The 22,090-nt window shown below is 44.8% G+C and overlaps 1 protein-coding gene across 1 annotated transcript; it reads right to left on the bottom strand.

The window, feature by feature from the left end:
- Nucleotides 1-1,823: 1,823 nt before the first annotated feature.
- Nucleotides 1,824-7,671, bottom strand: Gkn2 (gastrokine 2). Its single transcript, XM_021227729.2, has 6 exons — nucleotides 7,571-7,671; nucleotides 5,744-5,797; nucleotides 5,261-5,398; nucleotides 3,569-3,679; nucleotides 2,770-2,926; nucleotides 1,824-2,025 (listed from the first exon to the last, which is right to left on the bottom strand). Exons 1-6 carry the CDS (start codon nucleotides 7,580-7,582, stop codon nucleotides 1,943-1,945), a joined length of 555 nt encoding a protein of 184 aa, XP_021083388.1. The 5' UTR covers nucleotides 7,583-7,671; the 3' UTR covers nucleotides 1,824-1,942.
- Nucleotides 7,672-22,090: the final 14,419 nt, after the last annotated feature.

Raw genomic sequence — 22,090 nt, 5'->3', positions numbered from 1 at the left:
CACTGAATTCATTCACTGAGTCAATAATACTAGCAGGTAATTCTGCAATGAAATACTGGGGTCTACATCTTCTAATGTCAGCATCTATGAAAAAATGCAGTTTAACTCCCTTAGATGAGCAAATGAGTGTGTAAGGCACATGGGGTTTTATTCACTCTGAGGAGGAACATGGAGGAAATAACAGTCCTATCTAGCCCTCCACCCAACACTGGCTCCTTCAAGGACTCCCTTGGCAGGCTGGCTCCATGCATGGCTGATCTTTCTTTCCTTTTGAGACCTCTTGAGACCGTTAGTCCAGGCTCCTTCTTCTTTGCTCTTGGCCCAAGGAGGGCCTCAGGCTTGAGCACCCCAGAGTTAAAAGGTTGACATTTATTTCCCTTAGAGCTTAGAAGAGGCTAACTATGAGGAACTGTAGCAGGGCCCCAGCCTCCCTAGGAGGGAGGGGAGATTTAGACAAAAAAACAAAGTGAGGAAGCAGACCTTTGGCTCTGCTTTAAAAATGGAACCAATATGGTCAAAGCAAGAGGAATCATATGCGCACACCCCCAAGGAGGCCGCCAGTGCTGAGGCTCTCCCTGCGCCAAGCCGCCCATTCCGGCCATGGAGCCAGTCGGGGTCATCTCTAGAGACTTTGGCGCTAAAAGCATCTCATAACCAGAATGAACAGAAGCCCCTGCCTCTTAGGCAATGAAGCTGAGATGGGGACCCGGTGGCCGACCATGGTGCTGGTTCTCACCCCTCATGCAGAAAAGCCCTGAGGATGAGGAGGCTGCCATAGAAAGAACACAGCTGAGAGGCAGGGAAAGAATCTAGTCACGCTCAGCTTACCCTCAACTGCAACAGATGTGGTTTGGATTCTGTCACTCGCAAACACCTAAAACACTGTGCGCTTTACTTGGCAGTCTATAATACACTCAATGCTACTGTCATCAAACTCTCTATAGACATGTCCCATTTCCCCACCAAGAAAGTAGCATCGGTGACTGGTGGCTTGAGCGTCTTATCCCATCATGCCCTGGTGCCGTGCACACAGAAGGCAATTCTGATACATCTGGGGATGGACCCGTGTGAGGGCCAGAAAGACACAGTGGCAAAGAGGGATTCCTGTTGAAGTCTCCCTTGACGCTGAACTTGCATCCAGCTGCCCAGACAACATGAGACCTGGCTAACTGGTCTGGGAATTGGTCCACACGATGTGATTCATTTTAAGCCGTGGATGCTTTTCCTGCAGTGAATAAGCAGTGAATTATCTTGGATTCCCATCTTTACTGTTTCTGTTCCTGATGTTACTGCCCCTCCCTCCCTGCTCACTCCAGGCCAGCACTAAGAGAATATTGCTCCCTGTGGCTAAGCTGCCACCTCAGCAAATTAAAACACATGCCCTAAGAGGCATCTGAATGGCCCTCACAGCCTAAAAGGCATCTGAATGGTCCTCACAGCCTAAAAGGCATCTGAATGGTCCTCAAAGCCTAAAAGGCATCTGAATGGCCCTCAAAGCCAAGTCATTGGTCAGAAGAGGGAACTTCCTTCATTAGAGCAGTGAGGTTGTTTGCCAAGACTATGCCAAGAACCACTCTCTTTCCAGTCAAAGCCATTGCCACCCAAGTCCCTGTTCAAGCCTGCTGTCTTGAGATCACAGGCGAGCAGCTGATCTGCAGGCAGCTACAGAGGGAAATAGAGGCTCACACCCACTGGGTAGACTGCACGTGGCTCGTCCCAGCATCTGAACATTTTCATACATTGTATTTGAAGTCCTTCTATATCTTAAGGTCAACATTGTTTGGCTCTCCACTGTGCCCATGAAAGGAACAAACACACAGATATTTGTAAATATATCATTTATGTGTTATTGTTGAATCTCATAAGTAGATGGAATGTTGGCTTCTGAGTGTAAACCAAAGGTGTATTTCTTTGCAAAGATGAAGTCAGCTGATGGACCACCTTAGATGTGAGCTCCTGCACAGATGGAGATTCCCAGGATCCCCAGGAGGCCAACCTTTGCACAGGCTCCAGTAGCTACCTCATCTGCAAATGAGAAAAATGTGAAGAAATGGTATTAAAAATGCATTCCAAAGCAGCAAGCCAATCTTTTCAAAAGGTCCTGAAGGGGAGGGGCTTGTAATTTCATAGCACCAAGATTTTAGCCAAACTATATTACTACTACTGCCACCACCACTACTACTAAGTTTACATAAGACCGACAACTCTGCAAGTGTTGGTCTGCTGGACCTTGGTGTGTTCATTGTCTTGTTGAGTTCATTGTCTACTAGTTCTGGACACTTTGCCATAGACAGTGCAAAATCCATCAATGATCACAGCGCCCCGTGGCACCTGACTACCATCCCCTGATTGTCCACTCACCCTAACTTCTCTATCCTGGACCACTTCCGCCGGATCCCGGCAACACTCCTAAACATCTCCAGAGAACGCTGTTTGAAAGATGCTCTGGAGGCGTTTTTCCACATGGAGCATTTACATGGGAGAAACAGGGATCCCAGGGCTTTCCTTGAGGGACCCTTCCTGACCCCATTTATCATTTCCACTCCTTCACATTCCCACTGCACTGAACCCCTACCCATCTCTGCACTCCTGACATCTCTCACAGTTCGTTCACATAGTAGGACTTCAATTCCTAAAGTAAACTTAACTAAGTCTTGTTTTCACTCATGTGTATTTCACACAGCTGCCCCACCCCCACCCCCACCCCCGCCTGACCCTGACTGCGTGGCACACAGCTTCCAGAGCTTGCTTGGCCTCCTCGGTACTCACTTGGCTTCGCCACCACCTCCGCCTCATACAGGGGGACGTGCTTGCACAGCTGCTCAATAGGCGACCCAAACAGGAACCAATCCACCTTCATGAACAGAGACTTCAAAGGGTTGTACTTGACCCAGGTGTACTCTCCGGAGTCCATGGTGTTCATTGTCTAGGTGACGTAACAGAGAACAGTGCTGAAGAAGCTGGTGATCCCAGTGGACCTTACTCTAAGTTGTGAACGGCTTTCTCTTTCCAGCTGTTAAATAAAGGGCATCCAGAGATTTCAAGTCATGGTTTCCTGTGACTACTCTGCCTGGAGGAAAAGCTCATTGTTTTACCCACAGTATTTCACTGCAATGAACCCACAGAAGGTAAATCTCCTGAAAAGGTAGACACAGATGGGGCAGCGTAGACAGGGCCAAAACTATGTGTCTAGCCTCAGTGCACTGTGTGGAGACTCCCGTGCTTTGGAATTGGTCTGGATCTTTTCATCCTTGAACATTATAAATGTACTCCATTTTCAACAAAACGCTGCATCTTAGATCTCACCTCCAAGAAGAAGGGTTCACCAGCTCCCTCTCCAAAGATAGTTCGTTTAAGTTCTTATAAGTTCATGTTTTCAGGGCTCTATGATGAAAACTGAACCGAGAAGAACTTCTACTCCTCCTTCCCCCAAATGTGAAAACACATTAAAAAGTTGAGTGTCATATGCATGGAAATATAAGTTATGGTCTACTGTCTCATTCACATCTCTCTGTAGGCAGCAGCATGGCTGCCTCAGGAGCAGACTTTCCAAGGAATCCCAAATTACCTGCTTCTCGTAGAGGAAGCGTTGGAGTTTGTCCAGGGCAGGGATGGCTTTGTGGTCCATCTTGAGGACGTAGCAGGCTCTTCGAGAGAGCACCCGGGATGCAATGTAACCCTGAGGGAACAACAGCAGTTACCGACCGTGAAGTTTCTGGGCTTCTGATTGGGTGAGATTAACGTTGAGACTTAAAAGAAAGGATTGAGTATTGTCTGTCAGTCTGAAATTCTGTCCACTCATCTGTCCTGAGGAGTTTTTTGTTCCCCTGCTTCTCTTTGCACACCCGTGAAGATGGCCCATGTTCTTTGTGCTCTGGAATCAAGGTCTACATCAGCAGGTTTAAAGACTGAGGAGGAATAGCTCTCTGCCTCTTCCTTTGCGTTCTATCTAGCCTGTCCTTCAATTTCGACTCACTACAATATCCTTTAGAACTGCATAGGTCAATACCATAAGGACTCCACATGTGGCTGTTTAAATTCAAGTGCAATGAAGTTTACAATCTATTTTGTGATTTATTTTGGGTACACAGTAGCCACAATGACTAGAGGCTTCCTGGGAAATTCAAACACAGAGCATCTCAACCTGACTCGACATTCTAGAAGTCTTCTAGGCATGCGTACACCTACCCTCTTCCCACATGCTTTACCTGTTCTCCCCTCCGTTTCCTCTTCTCCATCCTTCTCTACCTTAGACACTATCCACCACATGGAGGGGGTGGACTGAGGAAGCTGGAGAATACAGGTGTGGGGGAGTTTGACGTGAGGAAGGCTCGCAGGCCATCACACTTTGACCTTGAGTGGACATTTTCTGTGATGATTCAAACACTTAAACAAGATTATACTTGCTATTTTTCAATTCTCAAAAGTTCTTAGTACCTAAAATTTAACACTAGATTGAGGCTCTGAGGCTGATGAGAGGGGAAGGGGCTTACACAAAGTCTCCACAAGTCAATTTATTTCAAAGCCACTTCGGGGATTTCCATGAAATCTATTTAAAGATAATTTTAGTTGCACTTCTGTAGAATATTTCAAAGATTGTACACTCAAAAGTAGCATGGAGTTCCCAGCAGCTCCAGGAAGAATGCATGTGGGGAGTTTTGAGAAGAAAAAGGAAAAAACCAACTTCAGATACCCATTGTTGGTGTCCATGCTGGGTACCTCTGGGTAAGGCAGCCCATAATAAGTGCTGGAGGAAGAAATTAGTAAATTAATCCAAATCAGTAAATGGATGGAGGACAAAAGGCTTTCAGAGGAACTTTCTAAGACTTGTTACTCTGATAGTGAACATTGGGAAGGCCTTATAGCAAGTATACTGTTGTCAGGTCTAAAGAAATAATTTAAGCTTGTGCATCGTTCTGAGTTTCTGCTCATTTTCTGTATGTTTTGTATCAGAAGTTCTCATTTATTCATCCAATAGACACTTTCTTGTTTATGTTCTAAGCATCGCTTTGGATCATTCTTACAGTCCATGTCTGGGCCAGGAAAGGGGTACAACATCATCACTGTTGAGTAAATGTATATTTCTTTTTCTTAGAGATGGTTTTATTTGCTTGCTTGATTACTTCAAGGGAAAGGAAGAAGTGAGGAAAATTTGAAGGACATGTAAAGATGGATAGATAGTATAATTTAAATATGTACTAAATGGCTGGCCCCTCCCTTTATAAAACCAGTCTTATATAAAGTTGCCCTTGCTGCTTACATGCTTGTAGTCAAAAATAGTGGTTGAGGAGCATGACCCTGCATGGATATTGATGGTGGCAGTGTTCTTCTGGTTGTCGATGGCCACTGTCTCCTGGACACTGGCACCATTGCTGCTTGGTGTGAAGATGTTAAAAACCTAGAATTGGCAACAAAGACAAAATGAGTTTTCCATCAAAAGCAGCTCCTTCACTGGAAGCCCGTGGTTTATTATGCTGGGATAAAACTTTCACTGGGAGCCCGTGGTTTATTATGCTATGCAGGAGAGACCTGAAGTGATGCCATTGCAAGGGAAATGGGACTCAGTCTGTTGTAGTGCGGTGAGTTACATTGTGAAGGCACTGCAGGCAGAAGTAAATGTCCCCCTCATCTTCCCTTCACCCGGATTCCATCTCAGTGAAGACACGAGGACTATCTAGTCCTTGGGATATCCAGGTCTCTCAAAGCTCTCATCTTCCCCCACAGCTCTAAGAAGCCAACTCACCTCATCTGCCTGAGACTGGATTCCAAAGACGGTCAGCACCACCAGAAACGCCACCTGAAAAACACGTCAGTTCTCTGTGGGAGCAGTCGCTCAATGAGGGGCGGTCAGAGGGAGACAGTGGGCACCTAAGGACAACAGCCAGCTATTTCTTATAGGTGGCCAGCAGTCTGCTTTTCTACTCTAAAAGGTAGAAAACACACATCTGCCCACTCAGCAGGCACTTGCGAATTTGTGTCATTAGACACACAGTGGGCCGGTGAGCAGAGAAGGACTCTTGCCAGGGGAAGATCTGGTGGGAAGATCTCCCCCTTTGGCATTAGTGGATAAGTTATGTCCTCTAATCTAAGGGGAAAATGTCAATCTCTTGAGCCTGAGGTAATGAGCCATTTAAAATGAATCTGTGAGTGTCATGGTCACAGTGGGCATTTTAGGACAGTTACGGAAGGAGGATACTGGGACCACAGTTAACCTTTGACCTCAAGGAAGGCATCCATCTGCTCCCACAGTCCACATCTCAGGGATGCTGTGGACTCAGCGGGGCCAGCGGGCCATGGGCCTACATGCAGCTCTGATGCTGAGCTAGCTTGTTTCCAAGTCTGACCTGACATCGTCTACAGGTGTCTGCTCTCTGCTGATCGCCGTAGTGAACTCTACTGCCAGTTAAGTTACTGGTGTGTAGGAGGAAGATCTCGTGAGGAGGGCAGACACTTCCCAGACCTGCCTGCGGGGCTGCTACCCTCCTTTGCCCCCCTTCCTCACATCTATCTCCTGGTGCCTGGGGTGGAGACTAACACCCGACATGCAGACAACCTACAGTCCATTTACACGGGGCTCCCCCACCCCACCTCAGGCAGCTCAGGAGCCTCAGACTACAAGTTGGGACACGTAAGTCAACTAACCATCTCAGTGGATGCCTAGGAAGCACAGGAAGTGTCCTTGGCCCCCAGACCCCTCCTACCCACACCAAGGTTGGTACAGCTGAGCTGTAAGCTTGTACTGCAGGCTTAGATCTCCTTCTGCAAAATCAAGAGGCTTTGAGAGAGGACACTATTCACCTGACAGTCTTTGACTCTTTAGGGCTGACACTTGGTGTGCAGCTTTCTCGATTAGCTGAGTGGAAACAAGAGGCAGACACTGGGGGAGGGTTTCCATCCTGCATCCGAACACGCAGGGTGGAACCATGGAATCAGGTGTCTGATGGGGAAAATGCAGTCTCTAAAGGGTCGTTTTACCTTAATAAAGAGTTTAGACAGGGGGTCGGGGGCACTCTGGTTCCTTGAAGTTTACCTAGTTACTACTGCACACAGGGCCCTCGACAGAGAAACCGTGTCCTGAATCCCACGTTTACAGACTTGGAAAATTCAATCTCCTCAACTTCACAACCAGGGCGACAATACCTGGTGTGCACTGTGGGCACAACAAGCAGAGGTGATTGTCCGTGACAAAAGCTGGGGCTCAGCACGTTTGGGGGCAGTTGCTATCATTCTTATTAACGTTGATTTTAGAGTACCGCTTCTCTTTCAGATGGCAAATGCAATTGCTCTCCAATTCCTACGCCCCTCACAAAGCAGGGAGAAGGGATTACTATTAAACACCCTCCAAATAAAATCTCTACATATTTCCATTTTTTCTTTGTGCATCTTGAATGAACCCAAGAAATATAGGCAACAGACACACAAATATTCAACATTATTCCCGCCCCAAACACTGTGAGTTCTATCCCAGAAGCATAGAAGTGCACAGTGCTTGTCTAAGACCCTTGAGATCCGCGCACATTGGGTACAAGCAGCAGCAGCGAGGGCGCGGAGAACACGAACAGATACTCACAGGGGTTTTCATTGTGCCTGAAGAGAAGGAGCTGGAGTGAGCGTGGATGCCTGTGCAGCGTCCAGCCTTTATATGGGGCTTAAGATGTAGAAATCTCTCTCCTGAGTGGTCATGTCAGAAAAGAGCAAGTCTATCTCAGACACACCCCAGCAAACTCCCTTATCAGGACGGAGACCTAACCACATCCCAGGTATCAGTGAAGTTTGTTAGTCAGTGCTGAAAACTCCCCATTGGTCACTCTGCAAACACTCCCAGCTTATCCAGCCAGCCTGGGCTCCCGCCCTGTAACAACACTGTAGACTCTTGCTCTTCCCACATAGACACCGAAGGAGCATGCTAGCCCTCTCCCCAATGTCTGCATCGGCAGCAGATAAGACAACAGAGGTGAGGACAGTGACTGGGAGCTTTGCTTGGAATATGAACAGCCCGATGGCTGTCTTCCCTTCCTTTAGAGTCAGCAGCAGTCTGCAGAGGTTCACGAGGAACAAGGTTTGGGAGTCTACCAGCACCAATGAAATGTTTCCGGTGGGCCTTGTCTAGGGCACCATGAACACTGGGTGACACACTGCCTCTTACCTTAAGAAAGTCTCAGATTTTAAAAAACATTGCGAGGGAGAATCAGAGCTTAGTTTGAGTAATTTTTACTGCACAGTTAGAATTTGCTAGTTGGATTTTGATGGGGTGGGGAAGGAGTTTTTTTTAACACAACTGTGAAATATTAAGCAAGGAGCTAAAATGAACAATGTTTTAAAGAAGAGAGTTTTTAGAAGTGGGCCACTTAAGGGTTCCTCAGTTCTGTGGAACTCTGCTGCCTTGGTTGCTTGGCTGGGATGAGGGGAAGGGTGTGTCTTTTTTCTAGGTCACTGTGGCGGCAATGACGACAGTTTTGTAGGACATCTGCCAATGCTCTCTCATCCCTAACTCCAGTGACACGAAGAAGGCCACGGATCTCGACAGGGTTGCTTCCAAATGTGTAGGTGCCCTCTGCCACATATTGTCCATCCCCAGGAGCTCCATGTCCACAGGCCTAATGAGGACACTGTTACCATTTATGGAGCATATCCCAGAACTCCATGTCCACAGGCCTAATGAGGACACTGTTAGCATTTTTATGGAGCATGTCCCAGTGCTTTCTAAACACATTGTACGTATTAATTCAGTTGTCCTGATGGTCCTGCTCCCATTTCCTGGGGGCAATGTCAAGGCGCTGGGAAGCTAAAGTGACTCCTTGCAACTACTCAACTTCCAAAGGCAGGAGCTGAGGCTTGAGCGTGGTCTGATGCCAGAGTCCACTCTCTTAGCCCCAAGTCCTCTCAGAGTGTGTGAGACAGCACAAGTTCTCACCTTGATGAGGAGGGGGCATGAGCAGGCTTCTGAGTCTAGATTGCTCCCAACTCAAAGACATCCTTGGAAATTGTGAGACTTGGCCACAACTCAAGTGAAAACTTCACTAGGGGAATGTGAAGCTAGCTGCATTGAAAAACATTGCTAAGAATGACACCCCTGCCTATGCTTCCCGGTTTCAGAGGGAGTAAAATCACAGACACAGAGGGACCAGTGCCAAGCACATCCTGGGATCTGCTGCAGCTCAGCAAGTCTGTGAGGAGTGTGGGCGTGTGGGCCTCCAAAGCTTGTACTTACAGAGTTGTTTCAATTCCTGCAGGCATCATTCTTTATAATTTTTACTTTTGGTTTTGCTTTAAAAATGTTTCCAATGTCCTTAATGCATTTTCCCACATTTTCTTAAAGTCCTGCTTTTCACATTTAATTTTACTGTTACTTCTGAGTGTAGTGTGAGGTTCCAATAAAATTTTTTTTCACTTAGACATCCAGAAGTTCCAACATCTTTTAGTAAATAGTGTAGCTCTTTGCCACTAACTTCTAAGGTTACGAAGTTTCCATGGAAATAGCCCAGGCCTGCTACCTCGATGCTTCATTGGTTCATTTATTACCCAGAGATGATGACTCCCAGATCTACAGATGGGTTCTGACACCCAGTAGTCTGGATCCCGCAATGTTGATACTTCTGATGTCCCTGTCTGCTCTGTGAGCTTCCTCAAGTGCCTGCTTGTGTTCCTTTTTGTTGTCTCTACCTTGGTTGTGACAGAATTGCTGTGTTCTTTGTCTGACGTCTTGAGCTGGACATTGTTCTGTCACAATGAGTCTCTTGCTATGTTAAATGGAAGCATTGATAAATAATATGTCTATCACTAAGCACATTTTATTTTCATCATGTAACTATTTTATCTTTTAAAAATTTTTCTTAATTCTTGCTGTGATTTCATTTTCTTTAACCCAGTTATTAAGGTATTTTTGAATTTCTAATATAAAGTTTTGTTCTCTATTTTCTCTCTCTCTCTCTCTCTCTCTCTCTCTCTCCTCCCCTCCCTCCCTCTCTCCATTTTCCAGCTTCCACAAAGTGAAGAGAACTCATCTCTTCACAATGAACTGGATCACAACATTTCTAAAACAAGGAGGCAGCAGCATGAACCCATGTCACAGTGTGCTGAAATGACCCTTTCTTCCCTCCAAGTTATTATCTCAGGCATTTTGTCACAGTGACAGACAACTGAATAACACAGAAAGAAATATTCTAAATAAAGGAAAGAAAAGGAGCCTGTAGGAGCAGAAAGAGGCTCCTGCACTGAGCTGGTCCCCAAAGCCACGCCTTCATGCCCTTTCCCAGCATGCTGTGGGCTCTGATGGCCTCTCACTGTCCTCCTCCCATGCTCCGTCTGTCATTTGCCTTTCCTCTCCTTCTCTCCATCCTGCATTTATTTCTTTCCATTCTCCAATTCCTGACAACTATCCGTCTAGTGATAATCACTGAAGAAATGGTCTGATGCCCCAAAACAAGGATATCTGAGAATTTGCTGCCTACCAGAAAATATAAATAACTACTAAAAACAGCAGATGTGAATGCATGGGAGTAGAATTCCACAAGCATCCAAAACATAAACTGTACTGGCCGGATGTATCAACTATAAACAAGGAAGATTACATTTATAATGTCCATTGTTTTCTATGAAAATAATAACTCATTTCTTATGATGGCCATAGTCTCTCTCCTGACCCTCAGCTGGAGAGAAAGAGCAGAGAGTTCCTCAAATCACCTTCAGACATTGACAGGATGACCAACAGAATGCACCAAGAGCATCCGGCCAACATAGTAAGCTCGGAATGGAGCCCCCTAGAATCATTACTATTATTGTAGACAGCGTAACCTCATAAATCATTAGAGAATTTGGGACCCAGGCAGCATTATTAACATTAAATAAAAATAAGATGTCTGGAACAATCTCCAAGTATGTTAATTTTAGAAATCAACTTTATTTATTTTATTTTTATTTATTTTTTTGGTTTTTCGAGACAGGGTTTCTCTGTATTGTTTTGGAGGCTGGGCTGGAACTTGCTCTGTAGACCAGGCTGGCCTCGAACTCACAGAGATCTGCCTGCCTCTGCCTCCCGAGTGCTGGAATTAAAGGTGTGCACCACCAACGCCCAGCTAGAAATCAACTTTAAATAAGTCATGGGTGAAAGAGGAAGCCATTAAAGAAATTAAGGAATATTTTGAATTAAATGGACATAAAAATATGATGTCAAATGCTTATGTCAGAATAGTTGTGTTAAGGAACTTGAGAAGGGGTGCCAGAAAGATGGCTCAGTGGTTAAGACCACATCACTGTCTGCTTTCCCAGAAGACCCAAGTTTGATTCCCACATGGCAGCTCACAACTGTCTAAAACTCCAGTTCCAGGGGATGCAGCGACCTCTTCTGGTGAGTGGGGTTCAAGGCCAGGATCAGGACAGGTAGCAGCTATCTTCTCTGGGAGGTTTTGCTGGTTCCCTATGAGGTTCACAACTGTGAATCCTGGTGTCTTCTCCCAGCTTCCAGGCTCTTAGAAACAGGGTGTGAAACAGGATTCCTGTTCTCTGATTTCTGGCTCTCTTTACTTCTGGGGATATGGATAGAACATACCACATTTAAAGTTGGATATAGTCATGTAACTTGGGTTAATAAATACCAGGAATAAAAAATTAAAAAAAAGAAATTTGAAAACAGATATCACAGTTACTCCAAAATAACCTCAAGCAGAGAGTAAGGGAGAATATCAAAGACAAGAGGGGAAGCCAGTGCGGCTAAAAATGGAAGGAAGAGGATGGAGCATGAGAAACGCTGTGACTTGTTTAAACTGTCAGCGAGGCTGAGACCCTGAAGCCAAACCCTCCATGAGAATAAAAGGGGAAGGTATTGACTCTTCCCGCCAGGAACGAAAGGAAAATTACTTACAAAAAAATCTACACAGAAATGAGGTACATACTTAAGGAAGATTCATTGCGGGGGGGGTGTTGTGGAATGTAAATTAAAACCGTGATGTGTGTGAGGGTAATCTTGGTTGTCAATTTGATGAAATTTAGAATCACCTTGGAAACAAATCTCTGGCAAGTCTGAGGGCTTTGATTATCCAGGTTAGGTTAATTAAGGTGGGTGGGAGCCTTTCACGGACAGAGGTCCCAGACTGAATAAAGAGAAAGTGAAGTGGGCAAGGGCGGTCCCAGGCTGAATAAAGAGAAAGTGAAGTGGGCAAGGGCTTTTACGACCCTGCTTCTGCACTGTGAATGCAGTGCAACCAGCTGCCTCAGGCCCCTGCTGTCCTGCACTCCCTCCATGGTGGACTGCATCCCCTGCAACCACAGGGCAAAATGAACCCTTCCATCTGTTTATCAGCAGAGCAATGAGCCCTTTGAGCATATGCCGAGGACTGAACTAGGAAAGGCCACATTGAGAGAGGTGGTTCAGACCCAGGAAGACAAGCAATACGTGTGCTCTCTCTCTCTCTCTCTCTCTCTCTCTCTCTCTCTCTCTCTCTCTCTCTCTCTCTCTCTCTCTCTCTCAGCTGTGGTTCCTAGCTCCAAATATTCACTATTTTACCTGGAGTCTGCAGAAACAAGCAAAATGAAAAGGGACCATGGGTGGGGTGGGGCTGGTCAATAGAAAGGAGAATGGCGGGGTTGAGTGATTTGGAGGGGAAATGAGGATGCAGGGGAGGGAGCCTTAATTAGGGAAAGGGGACATGCATAGAGAAGAAGGGTAAAATAGCAATAAGATGAAACAAAATAAGGAATCATATTATTTTCTACCTAAAATTACATATATGTCTGTGTATTCATATAATATATAGTTTAATTGAAGGATTTCCATCTGGGCTATCAATGTTTCCCCACAAGATCTGTAAGCCATCTAATAAAAGCACCATGCATAAGAAGGCCCCTTTTGAGTGTTGGTCAGAGTTGCCCAAGAGACATTATAGGCTTTTGCCATTGCCCTTGGTTGCCTGACTTCCAGAAGTTGAAGGCAAGTCCCTATGACTGAAAACTCCATGTACCTGAGGCACAGGACTCACAGAATCCAAGTTGGATCTGGCCTGACAGCCTCCTCCCTGAGGACTAGTTTCCATAGCACCAGAAGACAGCATGCAAGCTTCCAAAGGAGGAAAGTGACCGATAGTCCTACCCAGCCTATGAACTAAAACAACAACCAGCCTGAAACAATATCCCTGAGGGTGCAATAGTGGTATACATGCTTTGGTAGTGGTAACCAACAGCACTCTAATTGGATTTAAAGCCTTATCAAGAGAGAAATCATGTTTGGTATGGGAAACCCAGCCAATTACCATGAGCACTGGAGGAAAGCCTACAACTTCCACTTTGCTAAACCAGCACAATTCCTAACTTCATTCTAAGTATTTATCCTTATATTCATAGATAAGTATAGATCTCACCCCTCATCAAAGAAATCTGCTTGCAATAGATGGAGACCATTAGAGAAAACCACAAACAATAAAATGCAGAGAAAAGTGACTGGGTGGTGCGTGGCCCTAACAATACATCGACAAGACAACAGCCTAAGGTTCAGATGTCATAGTGGAAAAGGGGGCAGAAAGATTGTAAAAGTTAGGGGAGCAAGGAGTTTTCTATGGCATTTCATCTCCTAGAAATGTCAGAGAAGCTACATCCGTGAAGTCTAGTCAACATAGCTGCCTATGTAAGACTGGAACAAGGACCGTACCAACAGATATGCTGACCCGAAGGGAGAAATCTCATGGGGCCTCAACCCTAGACAAAGAACTGCAGGCAACTAAAAAAAATTGTTGAGACTGGGAGAAATAATCTTTCCCAAAGAAGAGTCCCCAAGTTGATTATCCAGTACTAAACTCTCAACCCTGAAGTCATTTGTCTGTGTGTGTGTGTGTGTGTGTGTTATATGGACTGAGAAATTTGTAGTTAAAAATTTAGGGGTATATATTCCTGGCCAGCCTGTACTGCATAGCAAGATCCTGTCACCAAAAAACAAATGAAAGAGAGAGGGTGCGTAGATAGGAGTGACTGAACAAATTTTAGGCAAAGCAGATTTCATAGTATTGTCAGCAACAGAAGAACTTTGCTGAGTTATAGGCGAATCATCCTCCCACAAGCTATAGTAATCCTGAACATTTATGTGTCTAACAATTGGCCACATATAGTCTTTTCCATCTACATCTACATATACATCTACATATATATCAAATATACATATACATATGGGAAACCAATATAATTAGAATTTTGCTATACTGTCTCATCATTTTTTGCTATTAGACAAACCATAGTTTGTTATTAGACAAATCATAGTTGGATATTTCAATACTTCATATTCTGTCATAGATAAATCAGGTAGTCAGGATGTGGTAGGAATACAATTAAACTACACAGCACTATCAATAAATTGGTTGTGGTTGACATTTATGGAATACTTCACTCACCAACAATAGAACATCCATTTTAAGTTCCTTTGTGGAAATGTTTTTCAGTGCAAGTTCTGGAACCCAAGGCCATTTTCTTCCTTGGTAAGTGTACTCTACCCCTGAACATAACACAGCCCTGAGTGCCTATAAAATATTCACCAAGGTAGACCACCCTAGAACCCACAAAAAGTGTATACTTAGACCACAGTAGAATTGTTGGAAGTCATTACTAGAAAAATAACTGGAAAACTAGGCCTAAAGAGTTGGTGTGGTGGTTTGAAGGAAAGTGACCCCTATAGAGAGTGGCACGATTGGAGGTGTGGTTCTGTTGGAGTATGTGTGGCCTTGTTTGAGGAAGTATGTCACCGTGAGGTGGGCTTTGAAGTCTCTCCTGCTCAACCAATGCCAGTGACACAGTTTGCTTCCTATTGCCTATGGATCAAGATGCAGAACTCTCAGCTCCTTCTCTGGCACCATCTCTGCCTGCATGCTACATTGTCCCATCATGATGATAATGGGCTAAATCTCTGAAACTGTAAGTCAACTAATTAAATGTTTTCCATTATAAAAGTTGCCATGGCTGTGGTGTCTCTTCACAGCAATAGAAACTCTAACTAGGACAGAAGTTGGTACCAGGTACTGGGGCATTGATGTGATAGGCCTGACCATGCTTTCGCATGATGGTATATGGAACTTGGGACTGCAGGTTAGAAAAGTAGTTAAATGCTTTAAGTGCTGCTTCATGGAAAATACTAGTAGGAGCATGGATGAAGTCGTGCTGGGTGTGATTTGATGAACTGTGGGGGCCTGCTCAGAAGTTTCAGGGAAGAAATTTAGTATGCTGCCTAGCGATCATTCTTATATTTTGGTGAAGAGCACAGCTGCTTTTTGTTCTTGTCTGAAAAGTTTGTGACTAAATTGAAGAGTTTTGGATTAATGTTGTTGGTAGAGGAAATCTCAAAACAGTATAGTATATACTCGGTCATGTGGTTATTGGTATTAATTCTAATGAAGATGTATAATAAAAAGGAGCAAACTGAATAAGTAAAAATACAAAATGCACAATTTGAGGAGAAAAGGAGCACCAGGAAGTAGAATGGAGTTAAGTCCTGTGTTCAAAGAGATAAACAGATCAATAAATGGAATAAAGGGAGTGGTGACCTCAGGGCAAGATCCCATGAAGCTAAGTTTCCATCTTGTGAAAAGGAATTAAAGAAAAACTTGGCACCAGGCATGGTGGTACATGCCTTTAATCCTAGCACTCATAAGGCAGAGGCTAGTTTTAGGCCATCCTGGTCTAGAGAGAAAGTTGCACAACAGACAAACTTAGGCAGTAAAGGAAGCCATCAAAAACAGAAAGCTGGTGAAAATGTAATTGAAAGTTCTCTGGTCTACAGAGCAACTTCCAGGACAGCCAAGCTTAGGCAGTGAAACCATGGGAAAGAGAAAGTTGATAAAGACGCAATTGAATGAGGGAGCCAGGCTCCATCCGTAGCAAGCAGCAGACTTGGCAGCTTTAGCCACACAGTTCTGGCTTTAGAGTTAAGGGGTGACTAAAAGAAGCTGGTGAAGCCAGGAATGTGTCAGTGATGTCCCTGAATGGAGGCCTAGAGAGGCCAGTGTGTGAAGCTGTGAAGGTGAAGCCTGGATTGCTTTGAAGACCCCAAGATATTGGGGATGCCAGTGCCGTGGGATACATAGTGAGGAGAGTTACTAATAGGGAGTGGAGCCAGCCCAGGAGAAAGAAGTGTGTTACAGTCAACAAAGCTGAAAGGAGTTGGAGATCTAAAGAGTGATTTGACATCAGAGATGCAGTGTTTAGAGTTTGCACAACTGGGTTTTGGTCTTGCTTTAGTGCAGTATTTCCTCACTATGCTCCCTTCCCTACATTTTAGAATAGTACTGTGTATCCTGTGCCATTATATGTTAGAAGTATGTGATTTTTCTTTTTGATTTTTATTTTACAGGGTAAAAAGTTAAGGGATTACATGAGTCTCAGAAGATACTTTGAACTTTAGACTTTTAAATAAGTTTGAGATTGTGATAGACTATGAGAACTTTTAAAATTAAACTCAATGCATTTTTGCATTATGATATTGCTACGAGCCTCTGGGGGCCAGGGAGTGGAATGAGGTGGTTTGAAAGAAAATGGCCCCCATAGGCATGGAGCTATTAAGAAGTGTGTCTTTGTTGGAGTAGGTGCGGTATTGTTGGAGAAAATGTGTTGCTGTTGGTGTGGCCTTTGAGGTCTCCCACACTCAAGCTATGCCCAGTGACACAGCTCACTTCCAGTTGCCTACAGATCAAGATGTAGAACTCTCAGCCCCTTCTCCTGCACCACCCATCTGCCTGCATCCTGCGTTGTACTACCATGATGATAATGGACTAAATCTCTGAAACTGTAAGCCACTCAATTAAATGTTTTCCTTTGTAAGAATTTCAGTGGTCATATTGTCTCTTCACCACAATAGACACCCTAACAAACAATATACTTCTAAACAACACACATAGATTAAAGAAGCCTTAACAGAAATTATAAAGAAATAAGCTCAGAAGTTATTATAAATATTTCTTTCTAGTAGAATATTACATATCAAATTTTCTCGTATTTTCTACAACTTTCTATGATTTCTTTCTTACCAGAAAGCAAGTGTTATTTTATATTGCTCTTTACAAGTAATATTTAAAAGATAGAATTGAAGGCTATGGCAAGCAATTGTGCTAGAGGAGGGTGTGAAGACAGAGTTTTAGGTTGGCAGAAGCATCTTTTGTGATCAAAATTCATATTTTAAAATCCATTAACATAAATAGAAACTACAGAAAAATCAGCACATTTGAGAGCTAGTGAGGATGGTCTGGTTTGGAGCCTGAAACATGGTGGTGGGATCTGTTTCTTTGCTGTGTTGAGTGACTCACACAGGATGAAGGCAACATGTACAAAGAAAGACCAAAGAGAGAATCCAGTGGCAACATTGAAGGGACCACCGGAAGAAAAGAGTCAAGTTGTTCATGGGAAGGGGGCGGCAGCCACTGAAGGGAGGAGACTGCAGAAGTCAGAGGAGCCACAGTGTAAGAAGATAGTGAGCAGGGGGGCAGAGAGGACACCACCTTATCAGGGATTCCAGGACAGAGTCTCCCCACTGCAGCTCCTCTGCTTACCCTGATGCTACACTGCAGTAGATGGAACTATGAAGAGAGGAATCAAAAGGCATGGTTCTTTTGAAAGTCTTAGTGTGTGTGTGTGTGTGTGTGTGTGTGTGTGTGTGTGTGTGTGTCTGTGAGTGTGTGTTGGGGTGGGGAGGTCATCCATTTATGAGGAAGTTAGAGATAAGGGATGGTTTCTCTGTTCATTCTGTTTTCTTAGAGTTGGGGCTCTTTGACCATACACAAACATGAAGAGATGGAAGTTTGAAAAGGAAGTTATTGGACAGAGAAAGTCAAGTCGAAGATGGAGGTACTGGTCCAGCAACGATATAAGAATACATTTCCTGGAGAAGTTGTCATGGAGACTAGCTGAATGGGGAGGCTGGAGAGGTGGCAGCTTAAGCCTGATGCTTTCTATTACCTTGGGGCAGTGGCAACTGGACGGGGGTAGGGAACACCAGTCATGAAAAGAAGAGGGGAGACCTGGGCTACAGGTGGTGAAGGATGGGTTCTGCTGGTACAGTTGCTGGTCTTAAGTCTACTTTTTCTTTTCTATTTTAATCCCCCCATCCAAGAAGAGTGAAGGGATTTTTGGAAAGTTATTTGGTCTAATGTAGATGTGGGGAAAATGGACCTAATGCTTTGGGTCCATTTTATTTCTGCATGTTTGATGAGAGAACCCTTTATTGAGCTCTAAGCATGCAACAGCAGGTGTAGGCTACAAGTCAAGCCATAGGGACTGTTGGGGAAGTCTTATGCCAATAAAGCACTGTCTGGCCAATAAGGAATCTAGATAGGAGGGGCTAGGAGTCCAGGAGGATTCTGGGAAGGAGAAACAGAGGAGAGTCGAGATGTAACGCCATTGGGGTAGGAAGCCCGGAAACTTCTCCGGTAAGAAACATACTTAGATTAACAATTATGGGGTAATTACTTAAGTCAGAGCTAGCCAGTAAGAAACAAGCAAGGCAAACAGCTTCATAATAAATATAGCCTCCTGTGTGTTTATTTGGGACTGATGCCGCTCTGGAACTAGGCGGGCGGGAAGGCTCCTCTCAAGGAAAGCTTCTCTTAACAAGGGACCCTCAGCCTGGGGACACTCTAGACAGCATCTACACCTTTGTTCCTCACTCGGGCAGATGTACTTTATTCTGTCTACTAAGGTAGACTTCCCTTTATTTGGTCCTGACATCCCCTTATGACATCTAAGGGTGTGTCATTTATGAAAAGGTTAAGCAAGATTGCTTCTTTCAGAGGTAACACCCATGGCCATAAACTAAATAAAATATTAATTTAGTGGGAGGAACTGCAGCCTGCCAGAACACGGGTGTGGAGAAGAGGAAGGAGGGAGCCACACTTGGGGTGGCGCTGAAAGGAAGGGCAGGATGTTGGCAGAACTTAGATGCTGTAATGTCTCTGGTTCGATGTTTAGGGAACTGTAGGATCTTGGTAAGTTGAATAGTTCTGACTCCATTCCCGACCCCCTCTCATGATTGAGTGAAATAGTTAAAGGTTATGAAGTTGAGTCTGAGACAGTCACGAATGTGATGCTAGGTCTCCTTAGGGCCGTTGAGCCTGGTTCACATCACTGGCTCTGTTATTACTCCATGGAGCTGTGCCACAGGCCTCAACCGCAGGTTAATGTGCTGCGTGCAGCTCTCTGAGCACACCAGCGCAGGGGGCTACATCCCTGTGAGCCTTTGTCTTACAGCGCATGTGAAGGAGCTCTGAGGAATAAGGGGAAAGCATGGGTTTTGTGAAAGGCTGTTCCAGTATTATCTGCTGTGTGCCTTGTGCAAGTTAGAAGGGCTCCCAGGATCTCTTCTTGTTCTTGCATTTCAGTAACCATCCTATGCACATGCTCCGCCTCTCATCAGGACCTGTCTGTGGGGCCCAGTGCTTGATGGGAGACACGATGCTTTGTTGGGTGGGGGTCTTCTATCTCCATTTTTTCTTGTGTGTGTGCATGTATACATGTGTGTGCATGTGTGAGTGTGTCTGTGTGTCTGTGTGTCTGTGTCTGTATCTATGCCTGTGCCTGTTCCTGGAGGTCAGAGGTCAATGTCAAGTGTCTCCTCAATTGCTCTCCACTTTGTTTTGCATGGCAGGGTTTCTTGCTGAGCCTGGGGCTCACTGATTGGCTAAACTGCTGGCTAGAAAGCACCAGAGTGTCTCCTGTTTCTGCTTCTCTGGTGTTGGAGTTGTAGGCATGCGTTGCCACTTCTTGTACTAGAATATTGGCCCTGGAGGACCACCCTGGCCCTGTGGCACTAACACAGCACAGACTTTCAGGCACATCTCAGTGTGGAGTGATGTAAACATGGGTCGCTTTACAACTTGAAATCTTTATAGCACTTAGGCTTACACAGGGCTTTGCCTCACCAGAGTAGAGTGAATCACTAGTCAGTGGCTTCCAACACAAGCATGAAGTTACCAACCCAGAAACCCACTGTGGGGGCAGTAAATGGAATTGCTTTCTAGAACTAGATGAAGGGAGTTGCTTTCTATTAGAACCCAGTGGAAAGTGTGAGGGAAAGCACCTCAGAGTACAAACCTGTTTCACTAAGCACTTTCAGGAACTGGAGACTATGGAATGGGGATAGGAGTAGGAGGAGAACATTGATAAATAACTGCAAATGTCAAGATTCCCTGAGGCTCTGAGGTCAGTATAGATTCCTCCAGAAGTGAAAGCACACAGATATGCATGTCTAGTGGAGATGAAGAGAAGGAAAGCAATGCCAACCAGTCATCCTGCAGAAAACTGACTTACAGAGCCATGCCTCGCTGTTGCTGTAGCACTGGGGTCCTATCCTTCGTGTTCCTCCACTAGGGAAACTGTGGAAGGCAGACTGCTGTGGGGCACCTGACTCTGGCTGTGGCTCTGCTAGCTCTGGTCCTTTAGATCTAACAACAGATGCTCATCTTTCTATGACAGGCTCATTCCTCTAGACCTGATGGCTAAAACTGGGTGAACACACTTTATTCATGAGTTGTTTTACACGTCATCATTAAACTGTTCCAATATGAATGATTGGGGAATTGTGATATTGCTTCCAAATGGTCAAGAGGTAGTTACAAACAACACCCTTGACACTGTGGTGTCCATTCTTCACATGGGCATCTCATGCTTTCTTGAAACTTCTTTTCAGAATCCTTAAGTGAATGGCCAGCTTCAAGCGGTTTTCACAATGATGAAAAACAAGGCTATTGACCAATGTTCTCTTTGTCTGTATACAGATGATGAAATTACTCACAAGACCTTTCTTTGCCATTTTCCCCCATAAATCCTTGTGTACAGCATTCAAACACTCCAGTAACAACTAATTTGAGGCATGCATAGAGGCTTTCAAGGACACAGATGATTTGGCAAATGCATCTGGATGGACTAAGACGAGCGGCAGTGGCGGCAGAGCTGTGCGTATTTGGAAGGTGACAGTCCCAAGAGAAACAGCTGGAGATGCCTCAAGAAGGACCGTCCCAACACTGCCGTAATTTGGAAAGAATTTCCCTCCTGTACAAAAACAACTATGTAATAAGTTTGGATCTTCTGGAATTAGAAACTTTCTAGAAATAATTATTCAAATGTTATTTTATACTTCCCTGTTACTGTTTTCTGGGTGTATTCTTCTTGGTCAGAAGTACAAATGGAGCAAGCGATGAGTGTAGACCATCCCACAACACAAAGGCTATTGGCACCTGAGCTTGTGTTAAAGTCTTAGCAACAATAGGGTAAACAAAGGCACAGTATAGCTCTTTCACAGGAAAGCAACGTGTTCAGATTTCACATAACAGCTAATTTTGGGCTGTCACAGGACCCGTCTATCGAGCCAGCTTCACAGAGAAACAGCAAGGAGCCAGAGACAGAATGTCTACATGAAGGGCCATTCCTCACCCAACTAATACATAACAGGATTGTCATTTTCATCAACAAGTCCTAAGTCCCAGAAAATAAGAACATGTCAGTTGTAGGCTTCTAGGGTGCTAATAACATGAACTAGTTCACACAGAAAGGGGGGGCTTGAATATTTAAGAATGAAAATGCGTCCTGGTGGTAAGCACTCCACTCAAAGAGGAGGGAAAGACACATGCAAGAAGCCTGATTCTGTGTGAAACTCTCCCTCCTTGTGGGAGCGTGCTGTACACAGAATGCATCTAGATTATTCCAGACAAAGAGGGTTTTCATTCAGCCTCACGTGGCAGGGTGTGGGCTGGAATGAAGCCATGGGTGTGTGCACTGGATGATAAGGGATGATAGGGGCTTGCTTGGGGGAAAGCCCAGCATTAACCTCCACAGGAGGGCAGACTCTATTTACCCATGACCTGACTTGCTGCACACTAACCTCAGGGTAATGGGGTCACACTATCTCCCAAGACTCCCCCATTGTGTCACTATGACGAGCACACAGCAGCAGTTCTCCAGATACGGATGAATATGGTATACACTGTAGTCGCTAGCTAGGTCATCTCCAGCTACTCAAAGAATTTAAAGGCACCTAGAAAGCATCGTGTATGTGTCACTCTTAAGTCCTACGGAGGTGGCAAAAAAAATATCGCCATGCCTTCCTCCCCTGAGGAGATACAAGCCTCAGAAAGCA

This window comes from Mesocricetus auratus, unplaced genomic scaffold, assembly GCF_017639785.1.
Source record: "Mesocricetus auratus isolate SY011 unplaced genomic scaffold, BCM_Maur_2.0 Super-Scaffold_100676, whole genome shotgun sequence".
Lineage (NCBI taxonomy): Eukaryota > Metazoa > Chordata > Mammalia > Rodentia > Cricetidae > Mesocricetus > Mesocricetus auratus.
The sequence above is the reverse complement of the archived record's forward strand: the minus strand, read 5'-3'. Positions and strand labels throughout refer to the sequence as shown.